Source organism: Equus quagga, chromosome 15, assembly GCF_021613505.1.
Source record: "Equus quagga isolate Etosha38 chromosome 15, UCLA_HA_Equagga_1.0, whole genome shotgun sequence".
Lineage (NCBI taxonomy): Eukaryota > Metazoa > Chordata > Mammalia > Perissodactyla > Equidae > Equus > Equus quagga.
This window is the reverse complement of record NC_060281.1, coordinates 92,910,272-92,931,456: the sequence shown is the minus strand read 5'-3', so window position 1 is coordinate 92,931,456 and position 21,185 is coordinate 92,910,272. Positions and strand designations below refer to the sequence as shown.

At 59.4% G+C, this 21,185-nt stretch overlaps 2 protein-coding genes across 5 annotated transcripts; one reads left to right on the top strand and one right to left on the bottom strand.

The window, feature by feature from the left end:
- Nucleotides 1-10,487, bottom strand: LOC124226673 (leucine-rich repeat-containing protein 74B-like). Its single transcript, XM_046640271.1, is given in 10 exon segments — nucleotides 1-280; nucleotides 1,967-2,068; nucleotides 3,653-3,716; nucleotides 3,718-3,726; nucleotides 4,725-4,840; nucleotides 5,831-5,940; nucleotides 7,922-8,129; nucleotides 8,981-9,112; nucleotides 9,525-9,667; nucleotides 10,352-10,487. Coding segments are annotated over 10 exon segments (1,176 nt in total). The 3' UTR covers nucleotides 1-124.
- Nucleotides 10,488-11,304: 817 nt separating this feature from the next.
- LOC124226672 (P2X purinoceptor 6-like) lies at nucleotides 11,305-21,127 on the top strand. Of its 4 annotated transcripts, none has more exons than XM_046640267.1 (12): nucleotides 11,308-11,603; nucleotides 12,275-12,425; nucleotides 13,778-13,849; nucleotides 16,599-16,674; nucleotides 16,821-16,959; nucleotides 17,032-17,112; nucleotides 17,192-17,333; nucleotides 17,422-17,531; nucleotides 18,865-18,958; nucleotides 19,055-19,120; nucleotides 19,281-19,358; nucleotides 19,441-21,127. In XM_046640267.1, the coding sequence occupies exons 1-12, from the start codon at nucleotides 11,470-11,472 to the stop codon at nucleotides 19,612-19,614; spliced, it is 1,317 nt and encodes a 438-aa protein (XP_046496223.1). In that variant the 5' UTR covers nucleotides 11,308-11,469; the 3' UTR covers nucleotides 19,615-21,127. The 4 variants fall into 4 exon arrangements, with proteins under 4 accessions (XP_046496225.1, XP_046496226.1, XP_046496223.1 ...); XM_046640268.1 differs by having other exon boundaries at nucleotides 11,309-11,603; nucleotides 16,866-16,959; XM_046640269.1 differs by lacking the exon at nucleotides 19,055-19,120 and having other exon boundaries at nucleotides 11,305-11,603.
- Nucleotides 21,128-21,185: the final 58 nt, after the last annotated feature.

Here is a 21,185-nt window from a genome sequence, read left to right as displayed (position 1 = left end):
TTCTCCCCTAGTTGACATGGGGACTCAGTGCAGACTCAGGTGGTAACAAGGCATGGTGAGGTCCAGAACCTTCCACATGGAAGTTGAAGTGGCCGATGGGAGATGAGGAAGCCACACTGCACGGTCATTTAGGGGCAGACGCTGGTGGGGACGGGCTGAAGGCTGGCAGCAACTCTGTTCTGTGCTCCACTCTGCGGGCAGCAGTCTTTCTGCAAAGCCTTGGAAGAGTGACCTTCACTGAGCTAGCGAGGTCATCAAACTCTCTGCTCACCTGGACATCCTGAGGAGAGACCCAGGACCAGGCAGCACATTGTCACTTTCTGAGAACTTGACTTCTTTTACCCACACAGGGCGTCAAAGAAGCTCCTGAGGACAGCTTCTCTCCTATGGGTAACAATGTCATTACTCCCCAAACTTAAAATAGAGAAGGGCAGGGGCTCCAGGGGGCTTCAGGGAGCTGATTACATAGGTCTATGCTGTTTGTGAAAATTCACCGGACTCTGCCCTTAATCCATGTGCACTTTGCAGCATAAATATTGTTCCTCAACAGGAAATGAAAACCAGAGAGGTTGGAGGAAGAGAACCAGCACTGAGTCTGTCTCTGCACAGGCCCTTTCTGTAGGGTCTGTCATCTCATCCCGTCTCACAGTGACCCTGGCTGGAAAGTACTAGCCCCGTTTCACATGGACACAAGGCTGAGTCCTGGGAAGGGTTTTACATGAACTGTAGGAATTCAGAAGGATTTCCCTTGAAGCTGAGGATACAATCTGGGCTAGGCAGATTAGACTAATGATAACAGTGAAGGAACAGGAAACAGAACATTGTATCTAGACTAGAGCTGATCTCTGATTCAGAATCCAAGATCCAATGTCTGATTCCAAACCCTATAGGATTTCCACTATACTAACGCTTCTGACAGTAACCGTACATCGTACTGAACAAGCATGTGCTGTTGCAGGACAATTTCACGTATTCCGTTTGTGTTAGAATGATGGAGTCCAGTGCTGAGCGGCCTTCTCAGAGCAGAGGGACGTGGTCAAGGCAAGCTCATCTCTGGCTGTGGAGCCGTAGAGACGAGGCAGGGAGAAGGGAGAAGGGAACGACGACGTTCAACACCAGGTGTCCCGAGCCTGAGGGTTGGAGCTGTGAAGACAGGTCTCTGGAGAGGCTTTGACTCAGGTCTGGACTGAAGTGAATCAGGGTTGGAATAAGCAGTGATTTGGGACTGGACTTTCTTAGAATAATTCGTACTTGGGGTTCTCTCCTCAGTGTTTAACTGCCTTGGAAAAGAATGAGATTTTTTCTACATTAAAAAGGCAAAATTGGGGCTGGCCCCGTGGCCGAGTGGTTAAGTTCGCACACTCCGCCGAAGGTGGCCCAGTGTTTCGTTGGTTCGAATCCTGGGCGCGGACATGGCACTGCTCATCAAACCACGCTGAGGCGGCGTCCCACATGCCACAACTAGAAGGACCCACAACGAAGAATATACAACTATGTACCGGAGGGCTTTGGGGAGAAAAAGGAAAAAATAAAATCTTTAAAAAAAAAAAAGGCAAAATTGAGTGAAAGGGATCCTGATCTCCCTCACACCCGCACAGTGACTCTTCCAGGACCACGATCCCCCTGCAGGCAGTGCGGGTGGGGGAGGGGCCGCCTTGCGAGTGCTGAACCTGCAAATCCAAACATCAGTGAACAGGGAGCATTGTGACCCTGAAGCAGCTATTCTCTCAGCCGGTGAAGAACCCAGGCAGGGGTCCGAGGTGAGGCCAGGGCAGCACCCCAGTCAGGAGCAGGAGTGGGGCTGGAGGGGCGTCAAGACCCACATTCAGGCCTGGGCTGAAACGTGGTCTTGGCCATGCCATGCATCTGGGCAGGACACTAGTCCTCCAATTCCCACTCCCTCCCTTAAATGAGGCCTCACAGGGCTGCTGGGAGGACCGAGGTGGGGTTTAGGAAAAGCCCTCACAGAGAAATCCAGCAGTTCCAGGGCAGACACTGGGTCCCCCTGCACAGACTGGAGAACACCAAAGCAGACACCTAAGAAACACACGCAGGACACTGAGAGCAGCTGAGCCCAGGGAGGCCGGGAGAGCAGCGTGAGAGGGAAGCAAGGACTCCTCTTCTCTGCCGACATGGCCGAGGACCGCCCCACCGCCTCTGCTCAGAAATGTCTCCATGGGACAGAATGCCCTGGGTGAGGCTGCAGGGCCGGGAGAGAGAAAGGGAGTGGATGCTGGCTGAGTGCCCACCCAGTGCCTGGCTCAGTGCAGGGGACAAAGACAGACACACGAGACAGACTCCTGCCCGTAAACGGACCACCCACTGGGGGAGTAGAGGAAAAGGAACATCATAAAAATGCAGCGTGATATGTGCAAGGAGAGAGTGTGCACCAGCTCTCCTGGGGGTAAAGGTCGGATGGGGATTGAGCCACTGAGCTGAGCTCTGCAGGTGAGGTGGGTGGAGCTGGGCATTTCAGCAAGAAGAGCAGCAGGAGCAACACAGAGGGAGAAACTGCCCCGTGTGCACGGAGACTTCCAGGCAGCTTGGAGGGAGAGGATGGATTTCAGAGCAGGAGGGAAGAGGGGGGTTGGCAGAGCCCAGATCCCAAGGGCGTGCTGTGAATGACACACTGCTAAGCCTGGATTCATCCAGAGGGGGCTGCTGACAGGTTTAAAGCAGAAGGGACATGGGCTTGTTTCTGGTGTAGAAAGATCACCTGGGAGCAGGTGGGCAGGAAGCGCCAGAGAGGAGGAAGTAGCAGGAGCACAGGCCTGGAGGAGGGGAGTGAGAAGGAGGAGCAGGCAGCCTGAGCTCTCTGCAGGAGGTGAGATGGAGGAGGGGAGATGTAGGAAAGGGAGACAAGTGCTGGGCTCAGCTTCTGATGGGAAGGAGGCAGCTCTTAGAGGGATATGGTGCATCCAGGTTGGACTCTCAGAATCTAATATCCCTATGGGCCCTCTGGGGGACCGTCCAGCAGGTGGCTGGAAATGGGGTTCCAGAGAGGTCTGGGTTCCAGCCAAGGGCCGCAGAGGGGTGAGCCTCAGGCTGGGGATGGGGTGCTGCAGGGGGCGCCTCTGCCAGTTGAGGGAGCTGAGGGCCAGACAGGGCTGGATCCCCTGGAGCTGGTTGTAGTGTCCTCTGAGCACATGCTGTTGGCACAGTGGTCCCTGTGGGCCTGCTCCATCCTCTGTTGTACCCTCCCTTCTCTGTCTTCTGCTCTCAGCCCTGCTCAGCCCCTCCCTCCCCATTGGCAACCCTGCAGGAAGGAACCTATACTGTGCACACAAGGCCTCAGGTAGGTCTGAGCCTGTGTCCAGCAAGGCCAGGGGAAGAATGAGAGAAGATGAAGGGGAAGCGAGTGTGCCCCGGCCATCACAGCAGAGCAGCTCTCCAGTGGGCTGAGGAGGAGGGAGGACAGCTGGGAGGGAAGGATGGAGGGGAGGAGTCTGCAGAAGTGCATGGGCAAGGCCAGAGGTGGGCAAAGGGAAGAAGTGGTCACAAGGAGAAGCCAGGAGGCCCCCTCCCAATCAGGGCTCTGGAAACTGCACCCTGCTGCCACTGGGGTGGGGAGATGTGACAGAGAAGGGATCTGTGTGGACAGGCACAGGCAGGTCTGTGCTGGGGCCTCCCCCATCAGGCCAGCACTCTCAACAGGAGTCCTCAGTGTCTGGTTGACCTGGATGCCCTGGCCCGGGCTCAGGGCTCCCACTCCAGATGCGGTTGTTGCTGCAACAGAAAGACATGAGCATTGTGCTGCCTTGCACACAGATCTCCCCAGGGTCCCAGCTGGAGCTGCTGGTCCATCACTGGGTCAGGAGTCACATTCCAGCTCCACAAACATCCTGGGGACCCTGGGCAGGTCAGTGAGTAAAAGCTGGATAATGACCCTGCTTCATCGGAGGCCCCAAGTGTTGAAGAGATCACCCAGAAAACACGCCTAGAGTGACCCCCCTGGTGGAGACCAGCTGCTGCTCCCTGGTCCTCAGAGCTCAGCAGGTGTTCCCATGTGTTGTGCTCCAGCTGGCACCCTGTCCCTATCACCCTGACAGCGGTGTTCAGGAAAACCACTCAGCTCCCTCCCCACATCCTCTTCCTCCTCCTCCTGCTGGACCTGAACTCCAGGCCTCAGCATCGCTCTTGGCCACTTTGTCCTGAAGCCAGTCCCACTTCTCTCTGACTCCTCAGACCCCAGCTCTGGCATCAAATTTAAGCATCTCTTGGGGCCTCCTCTGGCCTTGGCTCCTTCCATGGGGAGCAAAGGTGGGCAAGATTGCAGCGGGCAGGCCCTGCTCACCCCGGCAGCCATGACCTGTCAGGCCTCTGCCTCTTTCCTTCCCTTCTGGCTTGTGGCCCCTGCTCTGGTTCCCTGTCTGGGCCTGGAGGAGCAGCCCACACACAGCAGGCCCCTAGCTGCCATGAGCTGAGCAGAGCATGTGAGCACCCGCCCTGCACCAGGCTCTCTGAAGATGCTTCACACACACGTGTGCAATTCCAAGCCCCAACCTGTGCTGTGGGAATCACAAGCCCCAATGTTCAAATGATGAACTCGAGTGAGAAGGACGGAGCTGGGCGCTCTCAGATTGCAGCTCAGGCCCCATCATGGGTAGACTGTGGTAGTTTTGGGAATTAAAGTGGTGAAAAGCAGCAAGATCATAGAGCCCCTGGTCCCTGGGGTGGCTATGAGCCCTGAGACTATGACACAGGGGGTATGCGATGCTCCTCACCTCATGTCAAGTTCCTCAAATACATTGTTGGTCTTAAGTGCCTCACCCACCACAAAGTCTCCAGGATCTCCAAGGCCATTGTATGAGATGTCCAGGACTCTCAGGAAGATGTTTGCCTGAAATGCAAAAGAGTGAAGCCTTGGGACCATTGGTGACAGTGGTGAAAGTCAGGGGCCATAGCCTTGGAGCCCAGGAGGCCAAAGGTGAAAAGAGCATGGACTGAGTGCAGAAGGGCAGAGTTCAGGTTAGAGTCTTGTGTCTTGGCTGGTGGTGAGAAGTCTAGCCAAACCCCTGGAAGCCCAGCAGAGAGAGGGGTGTGAATGTGAGTGACCCTCAGGGCCTGGGGGGCTGCCACGCAGCTGCAGGCCCCAGAGACACAGCGATCAGCCCCCATGCCCACTTGGGGGCCTCTCAAGGGCAGGGCCTTTGAGGCACGGAGCAGCCCAGGGGCCCAGAGGGGCTCCAGTGAAAGGCTGCTGGGGGGCTGTGGTGGGAAGAAGACTGGAGCTCATGGATGTGCTAGGAAGACAGAGCCTGACCTGCCACCTTGTGTGCAGGAGCCCAGGTCAGCCCCTGTCAGAGGGGAAGGCAATGGCTGCCATTCCTTGAGGGGGACCCACACAGGGAGCTGGCACCAGGTGCACTGCAGGTGTCTTGTGCCACCCTGGCAGGGGCTGGAGCCACCCACTCCTGAGGCCTAGAAGCCACCACATCCAAGGGAGTAGGTGGGCAGTGGGAGAGTATGCTGGGACCCAAGGGTGCCAGGATGTCATCTCAGGAAGCATCTGCATGTGCCCAACAGTGAGCATGTGTCACCAGAGTGCACCATGTCCCCACCAGCCGAGTGTCTGTGACATCTGGAGAAGGGTGTGACAATCATCTTTGGACCCCTCAGTAAGTGATGTGAGAGTGGGCACAGGGGGAGAGGACATTGTTGTCATTAAGGGGAGCTGGGAAAACTAAAGTCACTTAAAGAAATATTCTTGAAGCTCTGATGAAAAGATCCAAGGTTCATTTCTGAAGAGCTGCAAAGACAGGGAGCTGGCCCCTGGGTGACCTGTCCCCAAAAGACAGGCAGGAGGGGCCGACAGGTGGGGGCCTCTTACCTCCAGTCCCCTGGCAAAGGCCATGGCTCCTGGGCCTCGAAGGTGATTCCAGCTCATGTCAAGCTCGGTGAGTCCTGTGTTTTCTGCCAGGGCTGGTCCAAGTGTCCACCCTTCAGAAACACCAAGAGAGACTTTCTTATTCACTGTTTACTCCTTCAGAAAATGATGCTGATGCCCGCTGTGTGCCAGGGTCTCTGCTGGGCACGAGGGTCATGGAGCTGACCCCAACATGGGCCTGCTTGCCCTCAGGGGTTTCACATTTAATGGGGGAGACAATAATACAAATTAATGGGATGTGAGCTATTCTAGACTACAAACAGGGAGGCGTGGGAACAGAGTGGATGCTAACCCTGCCGTGGGGGTCAGGAAAGTGAGGACTGAGGAGATAACCTTGAAGAGAGGGAGTCCTCATGCACGTGTGCACACATAGTGGAGAGCAGACACAAGAAAGAGCAAGTGTGTGGAGGCCAAGGGAGCACGGGGCACTTGCAGAAATGCATACAGGCCTGGCGCTGGTGGCAGGTCGGGGGAAGCCAGTAAAATGAGATAGGAGCGATGGGCACTCGAAAGATGCTGAGAGACTTCAATGATAGGACAAGGGAGTTTGCACTTCCCTATCAGTGGTGAGGAGGCAGGGAGGGCTTTAAGAAGTGACAAGGCTGGACTCCTTAGCAGCGGGTGTAGGGCATGGACTGGGGTCGGCAGAGGCAGAGACAAAAGGCCAGGGGACTATTGGGAGGCTTGTGCCATAGTCTATAGGCAAGAAGTGACAAGGCCAGCACAGCTGTGGTGGAGAGGAGGCAGGGGTGGTAGAGAAAGGAAAGTGGGGCCTGTGTGGGGTGAAGAAACCCTGAGAGACGTTCATGTAACCTTGGCAGAAGCCCCACCCACCCACCCACCCTGCTCCCCACTCCGTCAGCACCCAGCCAGTCTGACCTGCATCCAGTTCTCAAAAGTGCAGGGACCAACATGCCCCCCGGCTGTCCCCATGTGTGGAACTGTTGACCCCCTTCTCGACCTGACTAACAGCTCCTCCTCCTTCTAACCTGGGGTCACGGTGTCAGGAAGCCTTGCCCACCTGGCTGGGCTGGGCAGCCTCGGGCACCATGTCCACCGTGTTTCCCTCCTTCCAGGCTCTGGCCGTCAGACCTGTCTGCCTGGCCAGTCTCTCCCACCAGCCCAGGGGCCCTCAGGGACCTGACTTTGACCCCTCTCCATGGTCCCAGCACAGTTCTAGGAAAGCAGGTCTAAAGAAAGGCACAGAGGAAAACAGATGCACTGACTGGGCAGAGCGCTGAGCCAGCCCGCGGGGTCTGACGCGCCTGGGCGGGCACTTTCAGCACCGCGGAGAGCTCCCTGCAGGAGGGGAGGCCTCCCTGAGAACAGGGCGCAGACTCCCTGCCCAATGCAAACAGCCCATGCAAAGACCCTGGGGCACAAGAGAAAGTAGTGAGATCAAGGAATCCCACTGATGTCTTCCACCAACTCGGAATAAAGTCTTCATGCCTTTTGCCGTGATTTGTCGTCCCGCAACCCCCTGTTGCCTCTCCACCACAACCTGGCCACTCTCCCCTGGCCCAATAGCCCAGTCACACTAGTGGCCATCAGTCTGAGAAATAGGCCTCTGTGTTCACGGTTCTGCTTGAAATGCACTCCCTCTGGTCCTGCCATGGCTGATTCTTCCCACCCAGTACATTTCAGCTTCAATGTCACCTCCTCACAGAGGCCACCCTGGCCACCCCACTAAGCAGGGATCCTTATTCTTCTCTGGAATTACGCCCTGTTTGTTTCTCTGTAGCACCAGTAATTATGGCGCATGACCGTGTTAATACGTGTTCCCTGAGGCCAGGACCTCTGTTTTGTTCATGCTGCGTCCCTAGTGGCTAAGTCAGCACCCAGCACAGGCAGCTGCAGGCAATGAGACATCCAGCGAGGAGTAAGAGTTCTGTGTGGAAGGAGTGGGCAAGGGGCAGGCCTAGGTGGGATGTGGGGAGAGGGGCCAGAGCACAGATGCTCAGAGTGGTCCTGCCAACCTCCACCCACACCTGCCCCAGGAAGACGGACCCCACGGTGGCCCAGGCCGGATGGGACCTGCTTGGTCACTCAGCTCGCTGTAGCTCAGGTCCAGGGGTTTCAGGCCCGTGGGGGCCAGCAGGAGCTCAGCAAGGTACTGGGCTGCCTGCTCCTCCAGGCCGTTCCCTGCCAGCTGTACCCTCTGCATGGCTGGGGTCACCGTGAGGGCGGCACACACAGCCTGGGCGCCCACTGCTCCCAGCTGGTTCTCCGACAGGTCCACATCTGGGGGCCAGCACCCCTCCTCAGTCAGTGGGGTCCAAGTCAGGCACTGCCCTCCTCTACCTTCCTCCATCCTCCAAACTCCAGGCCTGAGGCAGTGAAAGGGGCTTTGCAGGCGGACTGTCCTGGGGTTGCATGGTGACTCTGCAACCCATTGGCTGGATACCCCACCCCACCCCATGTGTCCACAAGCTACTTTGTCAAGGGGTTAAAGCCACCTCCTTTGAGGTGCTATGGAGGATGCTGGGATGAAACAACAGCCCATTGATGACTCATGCCTGGCAGCAATATAACCCCCACTGGAGCCCCCACTGCCACATCTCTGGGGACTGGCAGTGACAGCCCAAGGGGCCATGCAGGGAGCACGTACACGGGCAGACACTCTGCTGAGCATTTAATGCTCATCACAACCCCGAGGGCTGAGTGGCATTGTTGGGTCCATTTCACAGATTGGAGACTGAGGCTCGGCGAGGTTGAGCTGCTGGCCCAGGGTCACCCTGCTTTTCTTTGGCAGAGATGGCATTTGGATCCAGCCCCATCAAACTCCCACCCAGCCCTCCCTCCTCTCGCACTGCCAGCCCTATCTCTCTGTGTGGAAGGACCCTCCCACCCTGCATCCAGGCACTGGGAGGCCACCACATGCAGGGGGCGCTGGTGGAGGGGTGGGACAGGTCAGGAAGGGAGTGGCATCCAGTGTTGGGTGCACCACAGTGGGTCTAACTCCACCCCACTCCCCCATCCTGTTCTGAGGCCCCTCCCCCAGCAACACCAGCAGGTCCATGGGGAAAGACCCGGCTGTGGGGAGCCCACATCGCTCAGAAAGTCTGCCCACATGTCCCAGGCTGGGCACCTCCCATAGATGCTGCTGCTTCTGCTCAGGGCACCTGCCAGGGCCTCTGTGCCAGCCTCACACAGCCCAGTGTCCCGAAGGTCCAGCCACTTGACACAGGGATTGGAGGTCAGCGTGGAAGCCAGAGCCTGGGCCCCCTGGGACAGAGAGGGGCCTGAGGGCCTGGTCCTCCCCAGGGCTAAAGGCCTCATACATAGCTGCTCACTACCCTGGCTCCTGTTCCCAGGGCTCCACCCACTCGATGCCCTCTGCCTGGAAGGCCCTCCCCTTCCCACAGGCCCAGGGGACTCCTGCTTCTCTGTCTAGGCTCCACCAGACCTCCTGGAGCCTTCTCTGACCCCCAAGTGCATTAGTGGGGATCCCCAGCCCTTATAGTGATCTCAGTCACAGCCTGGATCCCATCTGCCACCCAGATGTGGGGGATGGGACATACCTGTCACAGAGCAAGGCTGGGGAATGTGTGCGATGGGCTCAGGGAGGGCCACTCCCATGGCTGCTGCCTCCCAGGTCCTCCCCTCCAAGCCTGGCCCAGGGTCCCTCCAGGGGTACCTGAGGCCCCAGGCCACAGTGTCTCAGGTTCAGCTCTGGGGCACTTCCCTGGCATAGAAAGCAGGAGGCAGGCACGATGGTGTGGGCCCCGGTGGACCTCAAGGAGATGGTGTCCTTTGACCAGCTCTCCAAGCCCACGGTGCCTGATAGGAGGCAGGGGCTAAGTGTGGCTCCCTCCCCAGGCACCACCGTCTGCCTCCTCCCCTGCCCTCTGTCACTCCCCAGCCCATTTCCCCTCTAGAGGCATTTCTTCCTGTGCTAACAGGGACTCCTGCCCCGTATACAGATGAGGACACTGAGGCTCAGAGAAAGCAAGTTCTTTCCTCAAAGTCACATAGCTAGAAGTAGCTGATCCCAGCAGAGCCAGGCTTAGGACCCACCTGTCTGACAGCAAAGCGCGTGCTGTGTCTTTTCTATTGCATCGCAGACCACGTATGTTTTATGAACATTTTATAGGGCACAACACTGAAATAACTCTAAATTTAATACATTCATTAGTTTAGTTTCTCCTGTGGGTTGGCAAAACCCAGCCCTGATCTCATTGAAGGAAGTGGTGGGACACCCCTCCTTAGACTGTTTGGCTGAGTTTTTGCATTTTACCATCATTCTGGAAGCACGTTCTGATGGTGGAACAACTAATGCTGCCAAGAGCTTTCCTGGAGGGCACAGGGCTGGAGGGGCTGCCGACTGCCCTGCAGGTGTCCCACGGAGGGATGTGCTCTCTGCTGGACATGGGTACCCTGCCCCCTCGGCCCCAGCCTGCTCCCTCCACGCTCACCTAGAAGCCTCCAAGGTGAGGAGACAGACCTGAACCCCCGCCCGGGCACCTCCTGTCTGAAGGTCGGAGTCCAAACCGGCATCGAAATCCCCCTCGGCCTCCGGGACCCCTGCAGGTCGCCCAGCGGCCGCCGCCTCTTCCTCCCGCTCTTCCCTCCCCACAGACCTCTTGCGGGGACCCCTCATGGTTCCTCCCATTTCGCAGTCGCGCGCACTGGGGCTGGGACTGAACCAAGTGGCACTTAGAGCTCGGCCTGGGATGTGGGCGGACCCGCCGGCCGCATGGACCAATCGAGCCTGGAGGGCAGCGGACAGGCGCCCCCCGCAGCCAGTAGAGACGCGCTCCTCGGTCGCCTGGTCTACCCCGGGCTGTTGGTCGCTGCAGACACCGCCGCTGGCGTGCGCTGACCTTGAGCCTGCTCCTGGCCAGGGTGCAGAAGGGCGCGCGCCACGGGCCAGGCGCAGGCCTGGGCGCCTTGCCGGCGCTTGTTCCCCCTGCAGTCCGCATGGGTCCAGCAGCGCCCCGCTTCCGCGGACTGGGGACCCTGCCTGACTCCAGAGCTGTGCTTAGTCCCTGCGCTTGCGGGTGGGGCAGGTCTACCGGGCGTCGCACAGGAGGGCCTGGGGGACCTTGCAGAGCCAGCCACCCTCCTCTCTGGAGCCAGAGTCACGCTCTCTCTCTGTGGGTCCCAGTTCTCTCTCCTGCTCTAGCGTCGGATGTGTGGCTTCCTCCTCCAGGAACATCCCTCCCCAGCTTCGCTTGTTGAACTTCAGAATCTGCAGTGTCAGCTCAGAGGGTCCTTCTTCCTGAAGCTTTCCTTGGCCCCTCCTCTGAGCTCCTGCAGACCCCATGCCACCGTCTCAAAGTACCTATAACCCTGTCATTCCCTCACCCCCCACTCCAGGAAGTGAGGTCAAAGGGCAGGGGAGAGGGGCTGCTTCTGTCTGTACCCCAGGGCCCAGCAGAGGGAGTGTGGGGAGGAAGGAAGGCCCAGAGCAGCTGGGGGTTGGGACTGAGCCCAGGGCTGGGGTGGGGCTGGATTCTGCCCCCAGTGGAAGTGTCCCTTTAACGGCTGCTGGCCTGGGCACCTGATTTGCCTCCTGTTCAGCTGGGGCTGCAGCAGCTGTGCTGACTCACGCTCCCCAGCAGCCAGCAGGAGCTGAGAGCATGGGCTCCTCAGGGGCCTGGACAGGCTGGGGGCTTCTGGATTACAAAACTGAGAAGTATGTGATGACCAAGAACTGGCGGGTGGGCGCCCTGCAGAGGCTGCTGCAGCTCGGGGTCCTGGTCTACATGGTGGGGTAAGAGAATGGCTCCTGGGCGGGTTGGCTGGAGGGACCCTGACTGGTCCTGTTGGGCTGAGGTTTGGGGGTCTGACACTCCAGGAGCCGGGCTGGTGGTGGTGGAGGGGGCATGTTGGGACAGGGGAGGGGCAGAAGGAAGGATCTCCGTCTGTCTAGAGGCCAGCAGGGACAAGAGCGAGCCATGTGCTTGTGTCCTCCTGTGTGCCCAACTGCTCCCTTTCCTGGGCCTTGTCCCCCAGCCCTGTGCTGTGCTCTGGGCACAGAGCAGGATGGTCTTGCCCTGCCCAGGAGGCCCTGGGAGGGCAGGAGGTAGTCCCTGACCCCTGTGAGAGCTGCAGCCCTGAGGTCCCTGAGAAAGGCCACCAGCTGTGCTGGGTCAGGGGAGCCTTTGAGGAGGAGCTGGTGTGGCTGAGGCAGGGGAGGGTGAGGGCTGGTGAGGGAGGAGGTGGGCAGCTCAGTCTGAGTGCAGGGCTCTCTGATGCGTGGGTGCAACGTCTGGCCTGTGCAGGGTGTTTAGGTGGAAATGAGGCTGGGGAAGAGGTGGGGCCTGAACATTGCACTGGGAGCCTATAGGGTGTGTAGGGGCTGAGTGGGCGGGGCCAGCTCTGCTGCTGCTCTCCTCGTGGTGTGCGGGGGACAGGCCACACTGCCCATCGCCTCCTCCCCAGGTGGGCCCTCCTGGCCAAAAAAGGCTACCAGGAGCAGGACCTGGACCCCCAGGTTTCTGTCATCACCAAACTCAAAGGGGTTTCCGTGACTCAGATCAAGGAGCTGGGGAACCGGCTGTGGGACGTGGCCGACTTCGTGAAGCCCCCACAGGTGGGTGTCTGGGTGCTACTGACAGGCGCTGACCCTCTGATCACACCCCTGCAGCAAGTGTGTGCAAGAGGGGCATGTGATGCTAGAGGAGGTGCTGGCACTGTCACAGGGCCGGGCTCAGGAAGGGCCTGACAGAGGAGTGGCCCTGGACAGGCTCTCGGGGACATGTCAGAGGTTTCCAAGTGGACAAGGGGACGAGTCAGGGAGCCGGGCCAGAGGGACTGCATTTACAAAAGGGCATCGGGAAGAGTGGAGGGTTTGGGGGCTCAAGGCTTGAGTTTGAGGGAGGGGTGAGGGCGTGGGGGCAGGGCCTGGAGCTCCTGAATGCTCCCTCCCTGCCCTGGGCCCTGTGGGCTGGCTCCTCCTCTGCCCACCCCACGCTGCCTTCCAGCCCCTCCTCCCTCCACCAGATCCTCCACAGCCCCCATTTCCTCTGTTCTCCTGATGCCCACACTGTACCCCGGGGACACCTGCCCCAGCATAGCTGCCTCCTGGTGCACACCCGCCTCGTCCAAGGGAACCGTCTCCCTCTCCCAGGGGGGCCTCTTTTCATCCAATGAGGCCATGATGTCCCCAGGGCCAAAGCTGGACCCTGCTCGACACCTCCCTGCCCCTCCCTCCCATCCATTCCATCTGTGACAGTTTCCCTGCTGCCCCCACTGTCCCTGTGATCTTCCTGTGGGCCCCAATGTGTGCTCCATGCAGAGGCCAGGCTGAGCTTTCAGAGGTGACTCCATCAGAACCTGCCAGACCTTGCTTGCCACCCTTGGAGGCTCCCTTTCTGTGATGGTGGCCACCAAGTCCCTGCAGATCCTGACCGCTGCCACCCCCACTGCCCTCTGCCCAGCCCTCCCCGCCCCTTCCTGGGTGTGCGTCCCCCTACACGTGCAGAGCTGTCATGGGCAGCACACGGTGCCAGCCACCCTTCCCCACATCCCCTGCCTTTTCCTGGGCAGAGCTCACCACCTGCTCCCCCGGCCCCCGGCCCTGGCCATGCGTGCAATGAAGGATCCACCTCCCCACTAGCCTGGGCGGGTGCCCGGCCCAGTTTAGCTCTGGATCCTCAGTGCCTAGAAGCAGGAGGCTCATGGAGAATTCTGGTTGAGTGAATGAGAGTGAATAGAGAAAAAAACTTGCCTCAAACAGATGGAAGGGGCCTCAGAAATGGCCAGAAACCCAGACAGCCTCCCATCTCTGCCTCAACGCACATCACTAGATGCACAGGGTTGTCCTGGGGCACAGGGTTGATGACTCAATGGGGCAGGACCCCTTCCCTCCCAAACCCAGCTGCCAGCCTCTGGCCTCTCCCATCGAGGAGCCAAGTGGGGCCAACCCTGACCCCTGCCTTCCAGGGAGAGAACGTGTTCTTCTTGGTGACCAATTTCCTTGTGACGCCAGAACAAGTTCAGGGCAGATGCCCAGAGGTAAGGCTGCCTGGGAGCCTCCCAGCGGGTCCCTGGTTCCTCCAGCAGCCCTGGGTCACAGCCGTGTCCCCCCTTCTCCTTCCCAGGTGCCTGAGGCTCAGCGTGTGCTGCTGTAGCCCAGGCTCTGAGCTGAAACCTTTCCTGAATCATTTCATTTCGTCTCACAAGCACCCTGCCTGGCAGGAATTACTGCAGGCCCCATTTAAGAGGAGAAGACTGAGGCTCAGCCAGCCTGAGTCACTGACCCAAGGCCTCCAGCCTGTGGGTGATGGGACTCTGCACCCCTGAGAGGTCTGCTTCCAGATCCTTCCACTCTTGTTCTCTGTGAGGTGTCCAGGCCCCTCCCCACCCTGGCCCCTCCTCTGGGCACTCTCCAGGTTGTTAGTGTAACTCTCAGAACTGGTCACAATGCTTAGATGGGCTCTAATAGCAAGAGCTCAGCTGGAAGATCACCTCTCCTTCCCTATGCCCAGCCTCTGTTAATGGGTCCCATGGCAGCTTCCGTTTTGTGGGCAAACACAGCACACTCCTTCTTTTGTGGAGTGCAGGGTCACTTATGTTCTCTGGGTATTTTTACTACAACTGTGGTCAAGCCAGAGTGCCCCACCCTATTCTTGCCCATTCGTGCAGAAATACAGACTCTCCCTGAAATCTCACCTTTTCCTCTCACCTAAGGACGTAGCAGGGATCCAGCATCTGTGGCAGAGCACACTCCCTCTCCTCCCCAGCTGTGGATTTGTTTCCAATTTTTGTTATTGACCCAAAATACACATTAATATAAAATTTACCATCCTAACTATTTTTATAAGTTCCCCAGTTGTGGCTTTTGTGTGACAGTTGGGACCCGGGACACAGCCCTGGAGGCCTGCCTCCATGGCGACGCCTTTCTTTAATTGAGTCCAACACTGAATTGCTTGCTGGGCTGGAGGGTAACTGTGGGGGCCCCTCTCCCCTGAGTCCTGGTCGTTGGTCCCACCACAGTGGCCACATGTCCCTGGTTGGCCCGTCCACAATGAGGTGAGGCATGTGCACAGAGGATGTGCTGACGTTCAGAAACACACACGACGTCCTTCCCTTTCTAAATGCTCAGAGATGTCTAGTTAATGTTCGGCTTGTAGACTGTCCTGAAACTGTGCTGGGGCCATGAGTCTGTGTTTTCTGGAATCCGTGTGATCCTCTTTGCCCATGTCCGGGCTTCTGGCCTTTCCCTCGAAACTGCCAGGGCTGAGTGATCCACCAGATCCGACAAGCCGGCTTCCTGAGAATAGCGGAGTTCCTGCCAGCTCCTCTCAGGGGCCTGGTCATCTGGTCCCTCCCAGCACATGCATTGTGTCCTTGTAGTGTCACAGCCTCCAGCGAACACCTGCTGAGCCTGCCCCAGACCAGGCTTGCAAAACTCCACCCTCCCCACCTCTCGGAGCTCCTGCACAGACAGTGCAGCCAAGGTGGCTGTCCTGCGATGGGGGCAGAAGCTGCAGCTGGGAGACCCAGGGAGGCACATCAGCCAACACAGGGCCTCGGGAAGGGTTTCCTGCAGGGTGTGAGGCTGGAGGGGGATCTTGAGGATGTCCAGGCAGAGGGGGCTGCGTGGGCAGAGGCCCCGAGCTGTGTGAGATGAGGCCCCTCCAGGGCTCCCTGCACTGAGTGGGGTTGTCCCTAGTTTTGGACTGGGCCAGGAACGGGTCGCCCAAGATCACAGGGCCTGTGAGCCCCTCTCAGGAGCTAAAGTGGATCCAGCAGCAGCAGAGCCACAGATGGGGTCATTGGAGGGGTACGCGACCATCTGTGCATTGGGATGGACCACGCGGGCTGCTGGAGGGAGGTGGATGGGGGCAGAGGTGGGGCCTGTGCTGGTCACCATGGGGTCTGGTCGGAGGAGATGGTGGCCCAGCCCGGGTGGAGAGGAGGGGCAGACTCAGGACATAGGTAGGGACAGCGAGGCAGAGCAGGTGGCCCCACACTGTCCCTGCCCATTTCTCACAGCCCCACCCCCACAAAGTCCCACCATCTCATTTGGCTTCTCTGAGTCCCCAGCCCTTCCTGCCACCCTGGTACTGCATTCTTCCAGCTGCCCCTGAGCTAGGGGCCCTGGACAGTGGCGTCCACCCTCCGCCTGGCGGAGCCATGTCTGTGCCAGTGCCTGACGCTTGAGGGTGCTTCCTCTCCAGGTTCTGGGACTCCCAGAGAACTCGCCCTCATTCCCTCCTGGCTGATGCCCAGAACTCCGTGACCCTGTGCAGGCACTAACGTCCCTGTTTACAGCAGAACAGGCGGGGACGGGACTGGCCCGTGGTCCCTTGGCCAGTGTGTGTGGTCCACTTCCCTAGAGGCCCCTCTGATGAGGGTCCCATCCTTTGTGTGGCCTCCAAGGTGCCAGCACCTCCACCCTGGCATGAGCTCACCCTCCCAAAGTTCCTCCACCTTCCCAACTCGGTTGTCCGAATTGGACCAGAGGAGCTGGGCCTCGAGGAGTCACTTCTGCCCCTCCCCCTCTGGGGACAGAACTGTCAGGAGGGAAGGAGTCTCGCTCCGCCTTGGGAGACAGCGCTGCACCCCTATCTGGCCGGGGGGCTGCTCGCCCTCCCCCTCTGACCTCCTCCTTTTATCTGCACCCTCCAGCTTTCTCATGTGCCCCAAACGCAGGGAACCTGGGGGCTAAGCAGGGGAGTGTCCCTGGGGACTGCAGGGCTGGGTCACGCAGGGGAGAAACCTCCAGAGCCTGCACAGCTCTGCTCTCTCACCACCTCAGCCCCCCTCCATCCCACTGGCGAACTGCTGGTCTGACGAGGACTGTCCTGAAGGGGAGACGGGGACACATAGCCACGGTAACTGTGGGCCCTACTTCTGGAGTCTCCAATGGGATGGGGGTTCAGGGGGCTGGGCTGGGACCCTGGGTGGCTCCCTCATGCAGGCCCAGTGGTGCTTCTGTGTTTCTTCTTTCTCAGCAGCCCCCTGCCCACTCCTTTCCCAGGCCCTATGGGGATTGGAGGCCTGGACTTTGTCTCGTGTTTTCAAGGCATAAAAACGGGCCAGTGTGTGATCTTCAATGGGACCCACAGGACCTGTGAGATCTGGGGCTGGTGCCCTGTGGAGAGTGACACTGTGCCTGTGTAAGTGTCCCCGACACCCAGGGCAGGGTTCCAGGAGCAGCAGAGCCTGCCTCTTACCTCCCCCACCTGCAGGAAGCCCCTGCTGGTCCAGGCTGAGAACTTCACCCTGTTCATCAAAAACACTGTCACCTTCAGCAAGTTCAACTTCTCCAAGTGAGCACGGTGGGTCCTGGCTGGCCCCAGATCCTCCTTGTCCCCTCCTGGCCTGATCCCCAGCTTCACCTCCGCTCAGGTCCAATGCCTTGGAGACGTGGGATGCCACCTATTTCAAGCGCTGCCGCTACGACCCACGCTTCAGCCCCTACTGCCCTGTGTTCCGCATCGGGGACCTCGTGGCCATGGCTGGAGGGGTCTTTGAGGACCTGGCATTGCTGGTGGGTCCGTGGGGGCAGGATTGCGGGAGGCCATGGGGAGAGGGTCCCAGGCCCGCGTGCTGGTGGAGCAGTGATGCGCTGTGTGCAGGGCGGTGCTATGGGCATCCACGTCCACTGGGATTGTGACCTGGACGCCGTGGGCTCTGACTGCCGGCCCCACTACTCCTTCCAGCTGCAGCAGAGGAGCTACAACTTCAGGTGCGGCCCCACTGCCCACCCGCTGCTCCTCAGCCAGGTCCTCTCCGACCTGTCCTCCTCTGGTGCCCGGGACAGACCACAGCCTGGCCCATCCCTCTGGATGCTCTGCTGTGTGTGCGAGGGGGGGGGTCCCAGGGCAGGAGGGGGTCTCAGCTCCAGGTCCCCCAGCACAGGCTCTGTCCAGCCTCCCTCCTGAGCCCTTTGGCCTCCACCCCGTCTATCCCCACACCCTGCTGCAGCTGGGACCCCTCACCCCAGCCCCTCCTCCACTCCACCCTGCCTCCAGCACCTCCCTCCACAGCACAGGGGCTTTCTTTTTACTTTTCCCTTAAGGTTTTATCTAAAAAAGTACAAGAATCTATAGAAAATTTCAAGGATCAGTACCGTGAAAACCCATAGAGACTTCATCTGGGTTCACCAGGTTTTTTTTTTTTTTTTTTACCATTTTGCCCCATTTGTTTTCTCTCTGCCTCTCTAGAGTAAGCTGGATATATTTAGATAGATTTCAAAGGAAACCATTTGAAAGTAATTGGCAGATATCTAGACACTCACCCCTTTCAATGCTGTCTTGAGACTGAGGACCTTCCCCAGGTGACCGCTGTCCTCTTGTCACACTCAGGAAATTTAACATTGGCAGATAGATCTAATAATATATAAATTTCCCCAGCTGTGCCAATAATAGTTCTAAATCTTTTTATTTTCTGACCCAAGATGCACTCAAGGCTCTTGCCTTGCATGTATTGTCATGTCTTTGAGGTTCCTAAGCAGAACCCCCATCCTTCTGCCCCCTCATGTCACCTCCTCATCCTCATGCAGACATGCACACAGCCACTAGGCCTACAGGTGCCCGCTGGGCCCTCCTGGCCTGGCTTCGCTGGTCCCCCAGCCCTTTGCAACCACATGGGGCTAGAGCCGCCCACGCCCTGCTCCCCTCCCCTCTGTGCTCTCCCCGCCCTCCATCTCTGCCTGGAGCTCCTTCCTGAGCCCTGGGAATCCAGCCTGAGGGGCTCCTGGCAGGAAGTCTTCCCTGGTTCCCAGAGGAGAGTGAGTGCCCCTCTCTGGACCCCACAGCCCCGGGCCTGCCCCACCTCCCCCACCCCGACTGCCCATGTCTCTTTAGGGACCCTTCTGTCCCCATCCCCTCAGCAGGCAGGGAGCTTCTGAGAGGCAGGTCCCAGCTTGCTTGTCCCCTGTGTCCTCAGCAGTGACACAGGGCTGAGACCTAGGACTCAGGCTGGGGTAGATGGAGTCAGTGGATGAGTAAGATGAGGCCTGTGAGGGCCAGGCCACACAGGAGTGGGCAGAGCAGCCACTGGACTCTCTCCTGCCCCAGGACAGCCACTCACTGGAGGGAGGCCTCAGGCGTGGAGGCCCGGAGCCTGCTCAAGCTCTACGGGATCCGCTTCGACATCCTCGTCACTGGGCAGGTAGGGGTCAGGCTGGGGTAGGTGGGGTGGGCAGGGGTGAGGGGCAGGAGGGAGTGGCAGCCACAGGCAGAGAGGCTCAGCCCAGGTCTCTCTCAGGCAGGGAAGTTCGGGCTCATCCCCACAACCATCACTCTGGGCACTGGAGCGGCCTGGCTGGGTGTGGTGAGTCTGACTTCGTGGCTCCCTCAGGCTGCCAGCAAGCACGTGCCCCCCAAGTGCCCCCCCGAGCCCCCTGTGCTGACATCCAGTGTCAGGGTGAGGGCTGGGGAGGCAGTGGAACGGCAGGTTTGGCCATGCCATGGGTCTGCCCTGCCTCTCCCAGATCACCTTCTGCTGTGACCTGCTGCTGTTGTACGTGGATGGAGAAGCCCATTTCTACTGGAGCACCAAGTATGAAGAGGTGAGCTTCCAGTCTGCCTGGACCCTCGGCTACACTTTGGAGGATGGTGGCTGGAGCCCTGATCTGCTGTCTTCATCTGCAGGCCAAGGCCCCGAAGAGGACTGTCAACCCTGAGCAGACAGGTGGCTTCCCCACCCCCACATCCAGCTGCCCAGGTGCCTTAGAGGGGGCCCAGCACCTGCCCCCACTGCTGCTGCTGGGAGCTGGACGCTGTCAGCAGGGTGGCCCTGACACCCACTCGCTGGCCCATTCCTGAGGCCTGTAGCCTTTCTCTGCTGGTTGGGAGTTGGGGGGTGGGAAGGGTGGAGGCCCTGCCTTGGGGATTTGGATGAAGCTCTAGCAGGACCAGGGCAGGGGTGGGGGGAGAATTCCACCCTTCAGCTCCCAGACAGCCTGTCCGTCCCCAACTCCAGCCTCAGCAGGTGCTGCCTGGGGATGACAGAAGCCAGTTTTGTGCAGAGACTGCAGGGAACAGACGCAGGGCTCTGGTCCAGTGGGTCTCCGGCTGGGGCTGGGGCTGGAGACGCTCTACCAGGCTCCGTCTCCAGCGTTCCAAGCTGCTCCCCACTCTCCAGCTGTCCACCACACTGGCTGTGGTCACCTCCGGCCCTGCCTGGCTCCCAGCCCTCCTCCCCCTGCCGCAGCCCCCTCACAGGGAAAGCCCCTGCCCTCTCAGCTGCCCCTCACTGGGGTCTGTGCAGCCAGAGTCCAAGGCCAGGGAGAGGCAGCCTGACAAAAGGAGCTGTGGCAGCTGCTGTGCTGGGTTCCTAGGGCAGGGCCCCTCCCAGCACTGGGTCTCATCCATGGAGTGGAGTGTGGTGGGCAGATGCTCCAACCCCCTAGGGCCCCAGGCAAGGGCATAGGACCCCCTTGGGCCCATACCTGCTCAGCTGATGAGCACCAGCCCCATCCTGGTGGCAGCCCTGGGACTGTGGAAGGCTGGGATGGGCGGGGGGATGGGGGGGAGGAGCTGAGTTGGTGGGCATGGGGTCCTTTGGGACCTTCTGTCTGTCTCCTTGGTGACACCAGCTCAACGCTCTGGAACCTGCACACCAGGCTTCCTAGGAGCCATGGGGTGGGGAGATTGTATATCTGGACACATATGTCTCAGCTGCCAAAGGTCAAACCTGAAAACGTGTCTGGGCACCTGCCCACCCAGCCAGAGGCACCTATACGAGGACCACGCTCTGACCAAAACCCCAGGGGGAACCCAGGGGCTGGAGAGAATGTCCCTAATAGAGGACATGGAACCCCCAGCAAGCTGGCCTGGTTCAGGCTCTGGAATACCCCTGGGGGCCTGAGTCCTGCCTGCTGGAGAATTTCCCCGTGTCCTGGCCCCACGGTCAGGAGGGGAGGGATGGGGCTGCAGGAGCCAAGCCCTCTCTGGGTCCCAGGGAGGAGCAGGGTTTGGGGTACCCACCCCATGGAGACAAGGGGCTGCCTCCTCATGGGTCCCTGGTGAGCAGGGCCCTGCTGGCAGCTTGCTGGTGGAGCGACATGGGACAGGCTGGGAAGGGAGGCCTGGGGCTCAGGCTGGACAGCATCTGGAATCATCTGGCACCTGAAGCCTCAGCAAAGCCTTGGGGTCCCTGCTGCCTCTCACCCCAGGGCAGTGTCCATGCGAGGTGGGTTCAGAAGGGCCAGGGTGAGAGATCATGGCCCTTAGGCCTGGTTATTGGAGTGGGGTCATGTGTCCCTGGTTGTCCTTGGGGCCCAGAGAAAGTGATGTTGAGGCTGCAGAGAGTCGAGGAGTAAAGCTGCCAAAGCCAGCGGCTTCCTGTGTGGTCCTTACAGGCAGAAATGGAGAGGTGGAGGCATCTATGGTAG